The sequence below is a fragment of the Cavia porcellus genome, unplaced genomic scaffold, assembly GCF_034190915.1.
Source record: "Cavia porcellus strain 051 isolate PalLab524CR breed Dunkin Hartley unplaced genomic scaffold, mCavPor4.1 scaffold_2, whole genome shotgun sequence".
Lineage (NCBI taxonomy): Eukaryota > Metazoa > Chordata > Mammalia > Rodentia > Caviidae > Cavia > Cavia porcellus.
Window position 1 is genome coordinate 104,705,159 of NW_026947485.1, and position 21,035 is coordinate 104,726,193.

Below are 21,035 nucleotides of genomic sequence, written 5' to 3' on the forward strand. Positions count from 1 at the left end.
ATGTTAGAGAAGAAACAAAGGTAAAATTAAATCTTTTATATTTTTCATTCCTAAATGATTTAATAGATTTATTCATTTAAAGTACAACAACCAAGTAATCAGATTATAGCTTTTGGATAAGTGAAATGAATGACTGTCAGGAATGTCATAAGAAATGGGAGAGGCCTGGTGTGGTGGTATACCCCTTAAGACCAGCACTTGGGAGGCTGAGGCAAAAGGACTGTCTCGAGTTCAAGGCCAGCCTGGGCTACACAGAAAGTTCAGGATCAGCCTGAACTATATAGCAAGACACTGTCTCCCCCCCTCCCCACCAAAAAAAGGGAAATGGAAGAGAAAATTGGAGTTACTCTATGACACAGGCACTGCTTAGAAAGTACTATAGGGATTAATTCTCCTAGGTCCTCCAATTGTGCAGTGGTTTGAGTTTTCTCTCACGCACTGCATCTATTCCACCTGCAAATCCTGGAGGCCCTGCCTTCGAAGTAGTAGAGGAGCACAGTGGCCCAGTTAAAATTCCAGTGTATCATGACTCAGCCTTGCTCATGGTCCACAGCCAGTTATCTCACCTGGAGTACAAGTTGTGGAAATGGCATACCTCCTACGAGTTCCGGTTTTTACCTCTCTGCCTCTCCTCCTATCCCTAGTTTCCTCTCTCTTCCTTGCATTCTCCCCCCTTCCCCCCACCCCATCACCTTTGCAGCCTCTCAAACACATCAGATGCAGTCCTGTGTCCTGCTTTTGCACTGGCTGTCTTTATTTCCTGGCACAACCTTTCCCAGATGTCTGTGTGTACAGCTTGGGCCCTTGTCTTCCTGAGGTCTTCTCTAGTCAACCCATTTAAAACCTCAGCTGTCTTGCTACACATCTTCTTCTTTCTCCTTTGCTTTATATTTTTCAACGTTCCACGTGACCTATTTTTTCCTTATTGCCGCTCCTCTGCTGAAAGTTTCACCAGGGCAGAGGATTTGTTGGCTGTCCAAAACTGCATCCCAATTCACATGAACAGTGTGTGGCGCAGGCCAGGACCTGATCAATAAATATGTGAGTGGATAAATTTCCTGCTTTGAAGTAACTGTCTTCTAGTGATGCAACACACTCACTGCTAATTTCACATTCCTGGAAGAAGCTGTGATTTCGGATACATCAAATCTGTAAGGGAATGGTCTCTCGGTATGCCAGAGAAATATACTCGCAAATGAAGAAAAGGTCGACCTCGTTTACCTAGTACTATACTAGAGGTTCAAAGAGCTATTAAAGTAGCAATTTGGCAGGCAACGGTGCGCTCTGGGAAGGGGGCTCCAATCAAAGGTGGGACTTCGGGCTCCTGGCGCCAACGGGGAAAAGAGTCGAACAGCGGGCGGAACAACGCGCTCAGGTGATCGAAGCTCAGGTGAGATCCAAACCTGATTCCCCCTCCAACCTACCCCCGATTTCCTCCCATTGGCTGATCTGCGAAGGACCCGCTCTTCCATTGGCTGAAAAGAGAAGAGGTAGAGTTGGCTCGGAGAGGAGGAGACATTAGGGGCGGCCTGTGCGGATCGTCTCTCAGGTTCGGGTTACTCGTTTGGTCGATCCTGAGGGAAGTGTCCGGCGCACGCCAGAAGCCCCATAAACCGAGGGTGAAGAGGCAGCCTGCACTCTGTCACACTGCCCCAGCGCCCTAGGGGCGTTGCCGTACCGAGGTCAAGGCAGCTGGCGCAGACTCAGTCTGCGCGCGGCGCGCCCCCGACATCCCCCGCGGCATGGGCTGTCCGAGGAGGCGGAGAGGGATGACGTCATCCAGCGGGGCGACGAGCATTGGGCGCCATTTTGAAAAGGGAAAAAAAAAAAAAATCCCTCCTCGGCGGCGGCGGCGGCGGCGGTGGCGGCAGCAGCAGCGGCTGCGGCCGGAGCTGAGCGCTCGGCGGGGCGCCTCCGGTCGGGCGCGCTCGGCTGGGCAAGCCCCGTCCCGCGCTGCTGCCATGGCAGGTGAGGGCTTTGGGCACGCGGGCGGGATGGCAGGCTGGATGGCGGGGCGGGCGCGGCCGGCCTGACCGCTCGTTGTGTTGCAGGAGCCGGAGGCGGCGGCTGCCCCGCGGGCGGCAACGACTTCCAGTGGTGCTTCTCGCAGGTGAAGGGCGCCGTCGACGAAGACGTGGCGGAAGGTGAGGCGGCCCGGACATCGGGTGCAAGGTCATGTGGTGCCGGCGCCGGGACGTGGATACCTCCGCTTGCGCTTCCCCTCGCGGCGCCCAGCGGCCCCGCGGGCGGGGACCCGGGCTACGATCCGCCGGGGAGATGGGGGTGGCCTCGGGGCGACCGAGGAGTTTGGGCCGGATGCCGGTCTCGAGATGCCATGAAGAATGTTCTCGGGGCCCATGCAGAGGTCTCCGGCTGCCCATGCAGAGTGGTGCAGGGTACCAGGGAAAGGTGATCTTGGTTGGGGCTCGTGCTGGGTAGCCGGGGCTCTGGGTCCTGGTCGTCAGTGGTGCCCTGGCTGGCCTCCGCCTCAGCGTGCTGCCTTCAACAGGAGGCAGGGTCTGATTGATGCCAAAGTCTCTTGAGGCTCCGGAGTCCTTGCTTTACGCTGTGGGTGCTTTCTTCTTCATTATTCTTTTTAAAGTCTCTTTCTTTAGTCTTGACCCTTCCTGTCCTGTCACAGGAACTTGACCTTTGTCTGTTCCCCTGAGTCCCATTTTTTGAGTAGACCAGGTGCGAAGTTGTAAGGTGTTTTACAGCGAAACAGGAGAGCCTTGAAGTTTTGCGTAATGGAACGTGGAACTAAACTCAGTCTTAGAGACATTACTGTCATGATGACTTTTTGTTGGTGATGTACAAGCGTCTTACTGTTTCACTTTGTTATAAAAAAAGATGTCTGCACTAAACACATCTTTTCAGCCCCAGGTTGCTGAAGTCTCGTCAGATGTCTGGTCCTGGCTCTTTCACCTCGGTCCCTCATGACCTTTTGCCCACACCTCCTTCACCCTATCCCTCTCCCAACAGTGTCTGGCCTGGTATGTGACCCTTGAGGATATCTGGAGATCTGTGGCCCCATTGGTCAAACCGTTCCCAGGTTATTAAGTAGAGGAAAATAATTTGAGATCGAAACTAGGTGATTTTTAATATAACCTAAATACTTTATCGATTTTCTTCTATAACGACCTAAAATATATTACTCTTTTGTTTCATTTGGTTTGTGTGCCAACTGGGTGACAGTTCAGCCTCCCTCAAGTGTGATTTCTATGATAGTAAAAGCAAAGCTTGTTTAGGAGTAGGCATGTGGGAATGCTTAATATCTGTCTTAATTTCTGGTTTCTTTACTTTTTTTCAGTATTTCTTGATATACTGAGTGAGTTAAAATTTAAATGTAAAGTGTATTTTAAGTGTGATTTATAACAATTGCATCGTTTTGCTTAAAAATCTTGGCAAGTAATATATTGTCTGAATCCAGTCAGTTTTGATTGGAACTTTTTGCAATTTTAAGCCTTTAAGTAAAATTCTGAATACATCTATAGGTTTGGTGTTGGAGTTGTAATTTTTTAGTAACATTACTTTGTGTGCTTGTGTATGTGTGTGTGTTTAATCGTGATTATATGTGTTCAGAGCTTTCTGTTTTAATTCACCTATGCCTGGGATGTAGTAATCCGTCCACATTAACATATTATAACTTCACCATTTGTCCAGTAGTTGTGATAGTGTTTGTTTGAATTGTGTCATTACCACAGGGCAGATGGTAAAAAAGGAAACTATAACGAGGGACTGTTAAAAGAACAAGAATCAAGAGACTAGCCCTTGTAATTTCATCTACTCAGGAGGCCAAAACTGGAGGATTGCAACCCCCAGGCCAAGCTGGACAGCTTGGTTAGACCTTCTTTCAAATGAGTTTTCAAAAGGACTAGAGATGCAGAGCAGTGATATGCTGCCCCCTCTAAAGCCACTCCTACCCAAACTCAACACTGAAGGAAAAGGGATGCTGAAAGTTAATTATAAGATAGGTATTGATGCTTAAATTGTAGAACTTAATATGTTGTAAAATTATGTTTAAACTCGTGAGCCTTTTTGTTAAGGCTTTCTTATGTTCTAAACCCAGCTCTGCATGTAACACTATAGAGTAGTTTGATCTATTTTCCTGCTTTCCTTGTGATGAGTAGACAGAAATACCTAGAGAGTGAGGCTGGGATTTCTGCCTGACTTCAGTGGGGACAATGCCATAGAGCATGCATGGATGGTACAGAAGTGGAAGTAGGCAGGCCTGTGTTGAAAGCCATGGAGTAGAATGGAATAATATGCTTGTTTGTTTGTTTTTTAAGGAAGTTCAGGGTTGGGAGCTCAGTCATAACTCCTGAAACAAATTACTGAACAATATACAATTTGATTTTTTTTACTTTAAGAATTGGGTCTTGCTGTGCCTCAGGGTAGCTGCAGTGCTAAGAGTCATTCTTCCATTGTGCTGTGAGCTATTCCCATGCAAGTGGGAGTGAACTGGACACAAGGAAATTAGCAACTACCCTGTTGGTGGCCAGATGCAAAAACAGCCAGAGTGATGGCTGGCCTCTCCTGTTCCTGTAGTAGTTGGACTAAGTAAGAGTCAAAATAGTGAAGCTGGGTGGCTTCCACAGGGAAATGAGGAGAAAAGCTTTTGTCTCCAAATACTTGATCTTGAATGTTAACTGCTTTGGGGGCGAGGGAGGATGAGTGTTGTAAGTGTAGATTTTTCCTTTGTGCTGTTTTATCACCTTCTCCTAGTCCCTGCTACCTCTGTTCAACAATGCAGGCTACAGATTATGTTATATTACAGATATTATATTATATTACAGATATCATATTATGTTACCATCCTTTGCTTGCCAGTCTCTAGTAAACCATGAACACCTAAATCAAGCTTGTAGGCTGACAGTTACCTCTGCCACAGCACCTTATAGAGGACCCTGCCTGGTGGTAATGATATTTAACAGGTGTTTGGTTGGTTGGTTGCTTAGGTTTTTGAGGAAGTCTCACTCTAGTTCAGTCTGGCCTTGAACTCACTTTGTAGTCAGCCTTTTGAGTGCTAGGATTATGGGTGTGTGCCACCAAGCCCATCATTAAACATTTGTTGAATGCTTATTATGTGCCAGAGAGGTTGCTTTAAGGGCTTTACTTGTGCTCTAAATTGATTGATATAATCTTCACACCACTAGAGAAGTAGACACTATTGTTTGTCCCACTCTGAAAGACACAGAGAGCATTTACTTCGTCGTACAAGCCACTATGTGGCAGAGTCAGGGTTTGAAGACAAGCTGCTGACTGACCTGGAGCCTGCCTGTGCTACACTGCTCCATTGACCGTTTGCAGCCAATTCTAATGGAAACTATTATGGCATGTAGCTCTGCTGTAAAGAGCATGCAACTAGGAATAGTACTAAAATGCCTGACAATGAGATAACTTTTAAAAGAAGTACTTACCAAAATAATACAGGATTAGGAACCAAGGCTTCATCGAAGTGGTGTCATTTTCTGAAGAGTAGGTATCACAGAGACAGGGAGTAACTGAGATCTTGCATGTCAAATACCTAGTGTGCTTTTAGACATGATTGTAGTCTTCGTACTTATAGGAAAGCTGTGGGTCTTGGTGCTTTTATACATGTGTTGCTCTTCCAGAAAAAGGGGAGGACATCATGTTAACCCTAGTTTTCTGGAGTTTGGTGTGACTTGATAACATCTAGTTCCTTTTATGTCACAATTTGTAGTTTTAAATGTCTTGACTTTTTGTTGGATGATTTTGTTTTACTCATTTTTTTAATCCATGAGACAATCTGTTGCTTTAAATTAAGACTTTAACCTTTTTCTAAAAAAAAAATAAGCTGGGCGTGGTAGCGCACGACTATAATCCCAGCACTCTGGAGGCTGAATTAGGAGGATTGTTTTGAGTTTGAGACCAGGCTAGACTACAAAGTGAGCTCTAGGCCAACCTGAACTGCATAGAGAGGAAAAAAAAGAAATAATGCCACACAAAACTAAAGGTTTGTTTGTTTACTTCAAGGATGATTCTGGGAAGTGATATAATAATCTTGGTTTCTGGGTCATCAGGTAGGATGCCCCTTCCTAGGGTGTTACAGTGTTTCAAAGAAACATTTAAAGTAGGAGAAGGTGACAAAAATTAGAATTTGGGCATTGATCGGAAAGTTTCTGTTTCATTGAATATAAGATACATCTAATTTCAAAGATACATGAGAAAAAATACTTAGAATCAGTGAAATATGGTATTGGTATAGTGTTACTTTAGAATATTACACCGGATGTCGTGGTGCATGCCTATAATGTAATTCCAGCACTTGGGAAACTGAACCAGGAGGATCCATGAAGTTCGAGGCCAGCCTACGTTACATAGCGAGTTAGTTCAAGGCCAGCCTGAACGGGCATATTGAGACACTGATCTCAAAAAATATAATAATAGCAGGATCTTATGATTGACTCCTCTGCATACAGAAAATGAGCACTTAATATTTATCATTGGTCTTTGAGGAACATGGTGTAAAGGAAAGTAGATATGAGCCTTTTGGGAGATCAGTACATTCACTGAAGTTATTAAGCAATGTTTAACATGCTTAAGGTCAGGTTGGTGAACAGGAAATACACAGAAGGTCATAGTAAGTTGGCAGGATTGACGATGTATTAAGTCATACCCCTGGTGTTTTCATTCCTTGATTCTTAAAGTCTGTTGTGTGATAGGAGGTCCTAGCTTCAGTGTGTCTCTGCCAATTTCCAGTTCTAAAGATTCCTGCTGATTCTTCACTTGCTTACCTAGAAATTACTCCAGCAGATTTTTGAGTTCAAACAATGTGTGGTGTTTTGTAACCTGGAAAGTGCCATTTCAATTGTTAATTTATTTGAAAGTATTTGGACTTAGTTTTCAGTATATTTAAACATAAAACTGATTTCTGGATTTTTCCTGACCCTCTTCATTCTCTCTACTCATCCCACATGCCATCTTCTTGGTCTATTCTCTGGATTTTTCCATGATTCTGACTCTTCTTAATCCTTTCTAGCTTTATTCTGTTTCTCAACCTAGAAATTTTTTTCCTCCTCTCTAGTTTCTGCCTCCCGCTGATCCTTCTAATTCCATCTGAAATTCCACATTGTTTGTGGGTGGGCTTCAGCTACTCAACGCAATGGGTATTCTGTCTTGGACCCTGGACTTCCCCTTCATTTAGCACCAGTTGCTTGGCAGTGGCTATGTCCTCTTCATGGATTAGGTTTGTCTCTTCAGGTTGGTATCACTCAGGCTGTGAAAAGTTGCAATAGGTGAACTAGCATTGTGCAAAGGGACGTGGATAAACCCATTTCTACCCTTTTACCAGCCTTATGCCTACTTGGCAAGGTGCTTACCTTTTGTATCCCTGTCTGGATACAGGGCATTATTACCTGTGACCATTAAAGAGTAGTTAATATTCCAGGAAATGTATGGAAATATTCGGTAGGAAAAACAGGGACTGGTAACTATTTGAATACTGCGTGAACTGACTGGCATAAAAGAGCTGATACTGTGCTGCTCCAGGGAACTAAACCAAGAAAAAGGAAGGGTGTTGCGGGGCTAAAGAAGTCACAGCAGTACACTGAGGGTTGCCAGTGCTGGGTATTTGAAGTCGAAAAATGCAGTTTAGACAGAGACATAGTATTATTGTACAACAACTGGAATCAGGGCCTATTGAGGGAAAATGATTGAAGTGCCCAGGACACAGACCTGGGTAGGGATGAAAGAGAAGGGGGTCATGGTATAAGAAGAAAGTGAGGAAGGGAAGAAAGACAAATGTTGGAAGTGGAGAGAGCTTGCAGAAACAGTGCGTTCTGGAAAGTGAGAGTGCTTGAGCCTTGTCCTCTGGCAGACAGGGGAGATCCTAATGGGGCAAATAAAAGCCGGCCTGGCTGAAAGCGGTATGTTAAGGCTTTGAATACCATGCTGAGGTGCTGTGTTGTGTCTCTGAGTGATTGTGAACCTGGAAGATCCTAAGCAGAGGAATGATGTCAACATTGTGGTTTTAGAAAGCGCACTATGACCTCCGGAGAATGAATGGTGACAGTAAGAGTGTAGACAGGTACTTAACTTTCTAGTTACTGTAATAACAGAAGCTGGAAAATGAGCTCACTGTATATCAAAGGTCAGCAAACTTTTGGAAAAGGCCAGGTAAATAAATATTTTAGACTTTGCAGACCAGATTGCCCTGGTAGAACTGCTGGACTCAACTCTGCCTTCGTAGCAGAAAAGCAGCTGCAGACCTGGCAGATTGGTTGGGCCTGGCCACAGGCCATCATGCCTCTTTTCAGAAGCAGGCAGCTGACCAAGGTTTGCCACTCAGGTTATAGCTTGCCGACCCCTGTTCTAAATTACTGATTCTCAGAGCCTCTTGGTTTCAAGATTGTTTCATACTGTTACTAATTATTGAAGACTCAGAGATTTTTGTCAGTGTCAGTTATATTTATATTACTATTATTAAAATTAGAACAGCTTAAAATATTATTTCACTGAAAAATAATAAATCTGCATATTAAGATTATTAGTGAAAAACAACTATTCTAAAAGATTTAGTGAAAAGAGTGCCATTGTATTAAAATCTTGCAAACCTGAAGAAATAGCTTTTACCAGAGGACAGCTGGATTCTCAGATCTACTGCCACATTCAATCTATTGCAATTCCCTTGTTGAAATATATAAAGAAAATTGGGCCTCACACATATCTTTACCTAGAGAAGGGAAAGTGATTAACAATTTTTTCAATATTGTGGATACTTGTGGTTCATTCAAGTGCAGTTGTACTGTGGAATCAGAAATCCTACCAGTGAAATCCAGTGGTTACATTACAATCCATAGTTCTGTCATTTACTTTAAATGGTTCTTTTGCTCATGTACATGATTTAGTAATGCCTTGCCTTAGTCATTTGGAAATACTGGTACACTGACTTATTTTGAGCTTCTGAATGTTAGCACATTGCATTATATTACAGCAAAGAAAATCACTTTTATTACTATCACCACTGATCTCATCAGAGATGTCTTAAAAGTAGGAAGCTGTTAAATTAGTATTAGTACATACAAGTTTCCCAAAATTCTAATTTGTTCTTGGAAGCCTGATTTTTATTATTGACAATACTATTAGTTATTTTCTGTGAAGTAAGTTAACGTTGTTCATTTTCAAGAAAATTTCTGCCACGTACCAATGTTGGCCCAAAGTTGATCAACTGTTCTTTGGAATAAAAACAACTTCCTAGCCCAGTGTGGTGGTACACACCTGTAATCCCAGCACTCAGGAGGAGACTGAGGTAGGAGGACCGATGTAAGATCCATGCAAGTTCAAGGGCAGCCAGGGGTACATAGTGAGTTCAAGACCAGCCTGAACAGTGTGATGAGACCCTGTCTCAAAAAAACAAAAACAAAACAAAACAAAAAACGGCTTTCTACAAAAAAAATGACTCAGATTAGTGCTTGCACATGCTTTTCCTGGAGACACTTGTACTTGTGGATGCCACAAAAGTGCTTTATGAATACCACAAAGAACACTGAAAATGATTCACACTGAGGAATTGAGATTGAATAAAATTACTTATTCGTGAAGGACATTCTGAAGTGAACAGGCCATTTTCTTTTCCTGCGTGTGAATGGCACAGAGGCTGGCAACGTCACTTTGGTGCTGCTGCCGTGATTGTGCTGAGGCACCCGCAGTTCCGCTTACCATTGCTTTTACTCACCCACGCAGATGACACACAGTGAAAGTGGCACATCAGGTATTATGAAAATGGTTCAGGTCTCTTGGATCCTCTGTGATGTTCTGGGATGTCACAGGACTCACTTAAGCTGTTAGTAGTACCAGTGACATGATCAGCAGCACAAATTTCAAGATTGACCCTACTTCTCTCATTGTTAATAGATTTTGCTTTGTGTTGTTCAAAATAGGAAAAGTACTATTTATCAGAAATAAAATGATACAGGTATATTAAGAATACAGAATCAAAACTATTCTGCCAGAATCCCTCTCAGAAGGCCATCATTGTTTATGCATTTGTCTGTTTGTTTCTATTTATTATTTAGTTTGTGTATAAGCCACAGGTTTTCTTAACTCCTTAGAATCATGAAATCAGTTCTGACTATAATCTTGTGGTGAGCTTTTTCATTAATAGCGTGTGATTTGAAATCTAATAGTGAACTAGGCTGTAGGTTTATTAGCAACTTGGAACCTGGACATAGTCCCTGATTTTGTAAGTACTGTGATATTGTTGTCATCTTACAAGTGAGAGAATTAAGTCCCCAGAAGACTAAGTGACTTGCTATGGTCACATTGCCAATGGGTGCCCAGTCATAAGTTCAGTTGAGCTGGGTCCATGTGGATCCATTTTAGACATGTTCAACTCAGCCTCCTTTGTAGTGGCTTGTGTGTCTCCTTTCTGACAGCTGCATGGTATTCCGTGTACAGCTGACCTCATTCATCAAACTGACCATGTTTGCTATTGCTAATGATGCTGTAGTAGAGTATAGTCTGTCCACTTGCCCATATACAGGTGTCCAGCCAGGACTAACTAAGCACATAGTATCAGACATGTGTGCCACCAAATTGTCCTCCAAGTGATGTTGCCAAATGATACCTTCTACTCCTGCCGAGAATAACAGCCTTTCATCTGAGTAATTTTAATGGCATATCTGAAGTTGTAATATGCATTTCCTTACCACTTTTGTAGTTGAGAGTCTTTCGTTGATAATTTTTATTGTGACTTGTTTTAGTATATTTTTTGCCTGTTTTTTCTACTAAACTTAAAACACTGATTTGTAAAAGCTCTTTATACATCATAGATGCTAGCATATCTTTTTAGAGGATTGAGACAGGTTCTCAGTGTATGCTAGTTGTGACTCTTTGAACTCACTGTAGTCCAGGCTGGCCTGAACTCAGCAATCCTCCTGCCTCAGCCTGTCAAACACTAGAATTACAGGCATGTGGAACCATGCCTGGCTGACTATTGCTCAACTGACTATATTTCTTTTTCTTTCCTTTTTTTTTTTCCTATTTCTTATAGTAGCCTGAATTTTAATTTCTCTGCCCCCATCCCGTGAGTTCCTTGCCAAAATTCAGTTACGTCTAGTCTATCTGGGTCTGGAGACTTTATTGTTCCTGTTGCTTGTTTTGAAAATTAAGATGAGCACTGAGATCCACAGTAGTTAGCAATGGTATAGAAGAGAAAGGATGCACAGGATAAAAAGTAGTGCATCAGTTCATGAACTCAGAAGACAGGGTATGATGAAAACAGTCCTGAAGAATTTATACAAATCTTGAATTTATACTGCCTCGCAAGCAGGAGGTCCAGAGTTCAATTCCTGGCACCAAAAAAAAAGTCATGATTTTTTTTTTGGTCTTTGAGCAGGGTCTCACTATGCAGTTCAAACTGGCCTTGAGCTCACTTTATAACTCAAGCTGGTCTCAAATTTGCAAGTATCCTTCTGCCTCAGCCTCCCAAGTGCTGAGATTACAGGCAAGTGCTGGAATTACAGGTGTTATCATTGCCCAGTTTTGAATTTACATTTTCACATAAAATAGATTTGAATTTATTTTATCTAGATCTCCAGAGATGATAAACTTCACAGTTGAAATAGGAATGCCGTTGTATAAAAGCCCAAGCTATGTTTATCTTTTGTCAGTATCATGCATTTCATCTAATACATGCTCCCACATGGAAGATATTCCATTAACTAATGATTCTTTGACAGCTCAGTATACATGTCCCAAAAGTAGCAGGTTCCTTTTTAACTAGGAGCGTTTGCTTAACAAAACACAGTTGATAGCTCTGCTTCTTTAACCACAAAGTTTATTTTTAAAAGGGGGAGTGGGTAATGAACGAAAGAGTTAATATAAATTGTCGAAGAAATGGTGTTAATAAACACAACCAGTCAAAAGCAATGGTAAGTTTCCTTTTTTTCTTTTTTTTTTTTTCCAAAAAAAAAACCTATGGACAGTGTCTTTTATACTTGGATTTTAGGTGGCAGTTAAGCATTTATCAAACATTAAGCAATGGTGGAGACCTGGTGGTTCCACTCTAGAAATCCTACTGGAATGTGCCAGCATTTCACAGAGATGTTTACAGTGTTGTGCATCTCAGAAATAAAACATAAAAAACTCTAAATGCCTAAAAGTAGCAAAACAATGACATGTTATAATACACACATTTTGCCTGACATGGTGGTGGTCACCTGTAATTCCAGCACTCGAGAGGCTGAGGCAGGAGAATCACCATGAGTTCAAGGCCAGACTGTACTACATAGGCAGACCCTGTCTCAAAAAAACCAAAATAATAATAGTAATACACACATTTTGTGGGTGGAAGTGGTTCTGTACCTGTTGGAAACCAGTTACAGCCCGGGTGACTGTCGGCACTTGCTGAACGGTGAGCCTGTGTGAAACCCCAAGAGCTTACACATGCCCACGTTGGGAAGGCAGCACCCCAAGAGCTTACACATGCCCACGTTGGGAAGGGAGTTAGAATCAGGGTGCTAGTGGGAGTGAAGTGATTGGGCTGGCACTGAAAAGGGCCTTTTCCTTTGGTTTTACACATTTCTATGTTGGCTCTCTGTCACACATGGATGATGCAATGCTTTTGTAGTAATAAAGAGGAAGAAGAAGGTTAAGAGAAGGCTAAGACTGGCTTGATAACAACTGGTAAGAGGAAACTTTCTCCCGTGCTTGAGGATACATACCTGTAATCCCAACACTTAGAGGCTGAGGCAGGAGGATTGCCTTGAGTTCAAGGCCAGCCTGGACTACATAGTGAGTTTCAGATCAACCTGAACTACTGTTAAAAAAAAGAAGAGACGACAAACTAAAAAAAAAAAAAGAATTTCTTTTGTTCTTGCTGTGAATACATAATAGAACTCAGTACAGATCATGTGACTCTTTGCTGTGGTCTGGCTTTCTTAAACTGTTTTAGATTGCCATGTTTCTCATATTAAAATATCCTTTTTTTTTTCAGTTGTAATTATTCTGCTGTAGGTATCTAGAATGACAAAACAGCTATCCTTAACAGTATATTCATTAAAATACTGTAGCACTATAGCTAGATTTGGGGCTGAGGGTTGAGATAGGTTATCACTGTGCAATTCAAGCTAGTCTTAAATTAACTGTGTAACATAGACTGGATTTGAATTCACAGTGATCCTCCTGAATGCTGAAATTACAGGTATGTAGCACCATGCCCAGCTCCATACCTAGATTTAAAATAAAGCCCTAGCTAAATGCTATTACTGAAGTATAGGGATTAGAATGTTATGCTTCTTAGTACAATTATAAATGTGCCTAATTTTATCAAACAATGATGGCTACTGATTAGCTTTTTTCTGTTTTTTTTTTGTTTGTTTGTTTGTTTGTTTTCCTCATTAGCTTTGTTTCTGCCGTTTAAAATCCTGTGGGCCAAAGTTTCAGTTATTTGCCAACTCACATCTTGATAAACCTGTATCATGCGTTGCTTTAACAATAAGTAAAAATGTATACGTTATTAGTTCCTATAACCATGTAAATAATAACAGACACGCATGTTCTCAATACCTAACAACCATTCACATTTGTTCTTGTTTAGATTTCTTTAGGAAGTAGAAAGTAGCTAAGTCTTCCATTTTTACCTCTCTGGTTCCACTGTGTGTTTCTTCCCTTACCCATGGCAGCAGCTTCTATGGTGTTGGTACATAGTCTGTCCCTGCTTTTGAGTTTTTATCCAAATCAGTGTTCAGGTTGCTTCTCATCGAGCAGATTGGCATTGGTCCCCTTCATTTCACCTGCTGCATCCTCCTCCCTCACTTCCTTGGATTGTACATATTCTGTTTAACATAAGAGCTTACTACATTTGCCCCTTTATATATGATACATAGATCAGTAGTTAAAAGTGTCTTGTTTTGGTTAATTTTCTGTCTTTGCTGAGATGAAATACCTGACACCCAAAGTTAGAGGGAAAGGTTTATTTAGCTGACAGTTTGTGGAAGTTGCAGTCCATACTCCACTGGCTCCTAGGCAAGGTGGCATGGCAGAGAGGCAACAGGTCATAATGACCGGAAGACAGCAAAATCAACAACGAAGAAGAGCGGTGCAAGAGCAAGCCTCTTTCCTTCCCTTATATTATATGTAGGCCACCCACCTAGGGTGGGTGTGGCACTCACACCTATTAGCCCAGCATTGGACGTGAATCAGTCACAAATTCTAGAAGCCCACCCACATGACTGCATGAGGCTTTGGGAGGACATCTAAATACAAACCATAACACCTCTGAAATATCAGACATAATCCTTGGAGTAGTACTGACTACCCAAAATTACTTCATTTCCTCTGCTACAGAAACTTGTTTAAGTCCAGATGTGAAATAGCAATCTTAATTTTAAACTGAGAATGAAAAAAAATTTACCTTAACCACTTTTAGTTTACTTATTGCTCATTAAAGAATACAAAATAAAAGGTGGGCCTGGTAGTGGAGGCTTATAATCCGCGCACTCAGAGGCTAAGACAAGAGAATCAAATTTGAGTCCGGCGTGAGTGATTTAGCAAGACCTGTCTCCAAATAAAGACCTGTCATGTAGCTCAGTGCCAAGACTCTGGGTTCAATCCTATTAATGGGGAAAAGGTTATAATTCAGTAGTAAAGGGAATAATTAATTTGTATTGCAGGGTTATCTATATGAGACTGTTTGTTCTCTGTGAAATACTGTGCAGGGTTAAATGTGTCAGTAAAAGGGTAGTCATATAAATTGTCACTTTCAAAAGCCATTAAAAGTTACTGGTGGAGTTTCAAAAAAAGTAGACCCTTTTTCTGGGTCCCTAATCTTGTCACCACAGACAGCAGTTCAGGAGTGGGAGAGCAAGAGCCCCCACACTGCAGGACACTACAGGACTTAGCCCTCAGGTTTGTATCTGTGCCTCAGTGACACAATTGTCTGGGTTTTTTTTAACCTATAGAGAAAAGTGTATGATACTTGGGCTGGCATGGATTTGGGTTTATTTTTAGATCTAGAAATATTTTTAAGATTGGGATTAAAATATGCATAGTATTTTTTTTAGCATCATAACTGTTTGTAAGTATAAAGTTCAGTGGTATTAAATGCATTCACAATATCATGTAACCATCCTCATTATTACACCCAGAACTTTCATCCTCTGCAGCAGGAAATCTTGTATCCATTGAACAGTAACTCTTCTTCTTCCTCTTCTATCTTTAGCCCTTGCCAGCCTCCACTCTACTTTCTGCCTGCATGAATCTCTTTCCCTTAAAAGGGACCTCATACAAGTAAACCCATATGTTATTCATCTATCTGTGTTTGCTGCTGCTTAATTCACTGCAGTGTTTTCAGAGTCCACCATGTTTTGGGATGTGTGTGTGTATGTATTTTGTATATTTTAGTACAAGGGATTGAACCCAGGGCCTTATATATACTAGCAAGTGCTCTGCCTCTGAACTGTATCACCAGTTCTTCTAAAATTTAAGAAAGGTGCTCACAAAATTGTCCAGGCTGGCCATAAACTTCTGATCCTCCCTGCTCAGGCTGTCATGTAGCTGACATAATAAGCATGTGTTGCCATACCGAGCTAATGATGTAAATTTTTCTAAGTAGGAGGTATAATTTTAACTTCGTTTGTATTTATGTTGCTTTTAGTCATTGGCTGTACTACTTAATTTTTATTCTTCAACAATATAACTTCCTAAGAAACTGTATGGAAATTGAATTTGTTTATATGCTTGCGGTGAACTTACCTAGTCAAAAATAGCTTGTTACAGTTTTTCTAAAGTAAATAATAAACTGAGGGTGGTAATTGTCTGCAGTAAGTTTGCTAAAACTTGTTTATCATTTTCTTGAAAAATTTATCACTTACCTGAAAACTTACCTCTTGTTCAATAGTCCTGTTCTTTGAGTAAGAACTTGGAGTTCTTACCTGGATGTTTAAATATACAGTGCTTGTTATTTATAGAAGAAAGAATCTCAGTGTATTCATCAGTTTTCAGTACGGTGTAGTTGGAAATATGTTTTGTATAAATGAGATTTTCCTTGACAGTAATGGTTAAATCTCTTGTGAATTTTAATGGCAGATAAATGTGATTTCCTAAAATTTGAAATCTGCTGTCATTGGTCAGACAGAACTTATGAAATGAGGGAAAACTAATTTTCTTAGTAAAGCAACAAGAGGAGATTCTTCATCTTTCCTGCTGCCATCATCTCCTCAGGAACGTGCTTGCACAAAGTTACCAAGGTGAAGATGAAGATTCTTTTTTTTTTTTTTTTTTTGTCTTTTTCGTTTTTATCGGTACCAGGGATCGAACTCACAACTGCCTGCTTGCAAGGCAGGCACTTATGCCGCTGAATTAAATCCCCAGCCCCCAAAGATTCTTTAAAGACAAAAATAAATTCAAAGTAGCATTTAGTTGAAAACAAATTTGTAGATTTTTCACAAGCTGAGCACAGTGGTACATATTTGTAATCCCAGCACTTGGGAGGCTGAGGAGGGAGAATCACTGCGAGTTTGAGGCCACCTTGGGCTACATAGCCCAGCTTGTACTACATAGCAAGACCCTGTCTCCAAAAAAAAAAAAAAAAAAGTAGATTTTTGTGTAGGAAAAATTTGACTCAGCCAATTTTCAGAATACTGTATGATTGAGAAAGTTTACAAGTTGTGAGACCCTTTTAATGACTAGACTCATTTTTATAGTATATTTTTGCTTATTACAGCTTTCAGTACTTAATCTGCTGGAAGATAAAATAGAAACAACTATTGAAAAGTAGACATAACCAAGGACTTTGTGAACAGAACTCCAGTGACACAAGAAATAAATTAAATCTTCTGCACAGCAAAATAAACAAATACAAAGACAACCTACAGTATCAGAAAAAAATTTTGCCAGTTACTCTTCAGACAAAAGATTAGTATCAAAAATATATTAACTCATTAAAAAATAGACTTCTCAAAATCCAATTAAAAATGTGCAACTGAACTGAATGAATGCTTCTCAAAGAAGTACAGATGGCCAGTAGATACATGAAAAATGTTCCATATCTCTGGCCATTGGAGAAATGGAAATTAAAACAATACTGAGATTCCATCTTATTCCACAAAGAATGACTGTCATCAAAAAATTTAATAATAGCAAATGCTAGTGAGCATGTGGAGAAAAAGGAAGTTTTTACATTTTTTATAGGAATGTAAATCCAGTGTATGAAGATTCCTCCAAAAAATAGAAATTCCATTTGACCCAGCTATCCCTCTTCCAGGTATTTTCACAAAAGTTAATTAAAATCGTCATGTTACACTTACACTAGATCTTAGAAACAGCATACTACATATGTCAGTCAACAGAAGAATGAATGAGAACAATGTATTTAGATACAGTAGAGTACTGTTGTGCCATAAAGAAAGGTAAACTTGAGTGAGACATTTGGAGATTAAATGAATGTAATATGAGAACGCAGTATTAAGTGGAATAAATCAGACACACGGGCTTAAATATCACATGATTTCTTTTTATGAGAAACTCAAAATACACAGTTATGGGGAAGCAAGATAGAAGATAGATAAATAGGATTTGGTAGAAGTTTAAATAACTCCCCAAATTACCTATTCTGTTGCTTAAAAATTATTTTATATGTAAGCTAATTTGTTTCATTTGTACTACTGGTTTCTCTTAGTTCATTGAAAGTAAAGTTTTGTGCTGTTGTCTGTTTCTTCTTTGTAAGTCTTTTGTCAGTGTCCTGTACTCTGAGTAAGTACTTTTAAGGTTATGATACACAATGTATTAACTATTGTTATTCTCGTTATTTTGTTATGAAACTTTTTTTCACAAATAAAAGTATACTGTTGAGACAGGTGTGGTGGAACACACCTGCAGTCTAGCCCTCTAGGAAGCAGAGGCAGGAGCACAGCAAGTTTGAACCCACCCTGTGAAAACCCTCAATATAAAAACATCAAAAAAGAGTTGGGGATGTGGCTCAGTGTGAAATCCTAGCACGAATCCCCAGTATTCCCCTCCCCCTAAAAAAGAATATACAGTAGAATGGCTTTTTAAGTATGTTCACAGAGTTGTGCAGCCATGAAAACTAATTTTAGAACATTTTCATCATCCTCCCTCAAAACTCCATCGGGGAGGGCTCTTACTCCCAGCAGCCTCCTCCCTCCGTTCCCAGCAGCCACTAATCTACTTCTTGTTTCTGTAGATATGCCTATTTTGGTCTTTTCAAGTAAATGGAATTATATAAGATGCGGCCTTAATGTCTGGCTTCTTCCACTTAATATAATGTTTTCAGGTTTCTTCGGTGTTTGAGTGTGTATTAGTGCTTTAATTTTTTTGGGTAAATGCTGTGTCATCATGTGGATATATACCACATTTTATGTACTCATTCATCAGTAGATGGATTGATTTTATTACTTAGCTATTATACATAATGCTAAAGTGAACATTGTTCTGTATGTTTCTGTGTAGCCCTGTGTTTTCAGTTCTGTGATGTATACCTAGGCGTGGAATTGCTTGGTCTTATGGTCACTAGATGCTTAACTATTTTTTCTTTTTTGGTACTGAGGATTGTAAGACTTTTGCAGTTAACACATTCCCAGGCCCTTGTTTGTTTGTTTGTTTTTTATCTGAGACCATGTCTTGCTAAGTCACCCAGGCAGAGCTTGAACTTGGAATCCTTCCTACCTCAGTCTCAGTGCTGGAGTAAGTTACAAGGTGCACCACCATCCCTGGCTTATGATCTGTGCTGTTAAGTTTTTTTGTATTTGTTTGTTGCCCCTTCCCCCAAGGCAGGAACTCACACTGTAGCCCAGGCTAGCATCAAACTCATGGTGATCCACTTGCCTCAGCCTCCCAAGTGCTGGGATTACAGGCAGACTGATTTTAAGATGATGTCATCTATGAACAGAGATTTTCTTTCTTTTCCTTACCTGCTTGCTTTGGCTAGACTCTGTAATAGAATGTTTACTACAAGTACCAGTGGAAACATTCCTGTCTTGTTTCTGATTGTGGAGGAAAAAGCATTCAGACTTTTACTATTTAGTGTGATGTTAGCTGTGGTTTTGTAGGTCCCTTGTATCAAGTTGAAGAAAATTCTGTGTTCTTAGTGTATTGTTTTTATCATAAACAGTGTTGAATCTGTCAAATATTTTATCTGTTATTGAGATGACCATATGGTTTGTGTCCTTTAATTCTATTAATGTGGTGTATCATGTTGATTTATTTTGTGTGCTGACCTAACTTTGCATTCCTACTATATAATACAGCTTTTTAAAAAATATTGTTCGTTCCTTAGTAGACAAATTGAAATTTAGTTATCTCTTCTGATTTTCCCATTTTAGAACAATTTCTCACAAATCTTTTTTTTTTTTTTCTCCCAGTGATTAGCTGATAAGAAAATAAGTCAAAAGCTGATCCCACCCTTACAAAAAGTAGTATTCAGGGCCTGAGATAAAACTCAGTGGCACAGCACCTGCCTGGCAAGTGTGAGGCCCTGAATTTTACTCCCATGGCCATAAATAAATAAACAATAGACTTTTCTGTTTAGTCACGTGTTTTATCTCATCTAGTCACAATTTGGAGAAAGTCAGTCTTGGGAGATCTTGAGATCAGAATACGTGTGTAAAGCTTTACAGTAGCTCATACATAGGTGGCTTGCCATTTTTATATTTGGTGAAGGATTGCAGTTGGGTTTTGTCAGTTTGTTTGGCTTATGAACAGAGGTGACTTTTACCTTTGGATGATCTACTTTAAAGACCTACTTCAAAATTTTTTATGAGGGCCCATGTGCACAGGCTGGCAGAACCTTTTCCAATTTTTCTTTTTTATATGTATATGGACTATTCCAGAGTACTCTATGATTGTAGTCATGAGTTTATATGGAAGTTCTTTTACTCACCTGACACTTTCAGTAAACCTCATGTCACAGGAAAACAGGCAGTAGTTCTTATTCTGAACAAGTTTCTGTTGCAGAATTTTTGTAAGGAGTAATCTTAAACTTCCTTTCAGTGGATTTTTTAGAGTTGTGTTACCATTTCAGTTCCTTCAATATGCATATACAGTGATATGGGCCACAGAGCGTGAAGTGAATGCCCTTGCCCTTAGTCCTGCTGTTACAGATTCATAGCAGAGGGAGTTACCAGAGTTTTGTGGGCTGAAGGTGAGCTTGCTGGGTGGTATATAAAGGACACTCATTAAAATGGATTCAGGATACCCTGGGAGGAAAGAATGGTAAGAATGTGAGCCCAGAGCAGTGCCCAGCCTTGTCTATAGGAGAGAACAGAATGGGGCAGTGTCCAGGAAGGGATGTGGTGGTCTAGACTACTTGTTTATGTATCTTACAGTGAGAGATCATAGCATTTTCATTCTGAGGTAGGAAAGCCCTTGTGAGGTGAGAAGGCCTAGTGCCTCTGAGGGGTGCTGTTGGGACCAGAGTCCTTGTTGCTGCAGGAGGTATGTTATTGATGGTGGAGGATATGACAGTTTTTTTCCACATCCTTGTACTTTTTCAATTAAATAGGCAGAACCATTAACTTCAGAAAGTGAAGTGGGGCTGGGGATTTAGCTCAGCAGCCCAAGCACCTGCCTGGCAAGCCCAAAGTCGTAAGTTTGATCCTCAGTGCCCCCCACACACAAAGTGAAGTGAATAGCTGGGGTGCAAGAAGCTGATAGCAGAAATGGTGTGAAATTGTTACGAGGAGATAGGAAGGAATAACGGTGTTAGGAAGCATCCAAGGAAACAAGGAGAAGGTCTCATAGGTGAGCAGTGTTGGGGAAAGCCGCTCACAGGGGTTGCCGGTTTTTACAACAAAATGATTGGGGAGAGTTGACAAGAGAACCTGCAAAAGAGGGGCTCGGAGGATAGGAGACAGAAATGTGATGACTGACATCAGCATGGCTGTAGGGAAGATGTAACTCCCTTTGGAAGTTTTATAAACATGCAGATGAACGTGGACCCCAAGCATGCAGCAGTGGTCATCATAAAACAAAAATATCCATGAACTCTTAATTTTATGTTATTTTAAAGAGAGTAAAACAACAGTAAAATGAAAACAAACAAAACAGTAACAGAA

General features: G+C 40.7%; 1 protein-coding gene across 1 annotated transcript in view; it reads left to right on the top strand.

Moving 5' to 3' along the window:
• Window positions 1–771: 771 nt before the first annotated feature.
• Ppp2r2d (protein phosphatase 2 regulatory subunit Bdelta) overlaps window positions 772–21,035 on the top strand; it is a 48,858-nt gene continuing 28,594 nt past the window's right edge. The window contains exons 1-2 of the mRNA XM_063244958.1: window positions 772–1,968; window positions 2,052–2,144. Coding sequence (XP_063101028.1) covers window positions 1,743–1,968; window positions 2,052–2,144 — 319 coding nt within the window. The 5' untranslated portion in view covers window positions 772–1,742. The remainder of the gene's footprint in view (window positions 1,969–2,051; window positions 2,145–21,035) is intronic.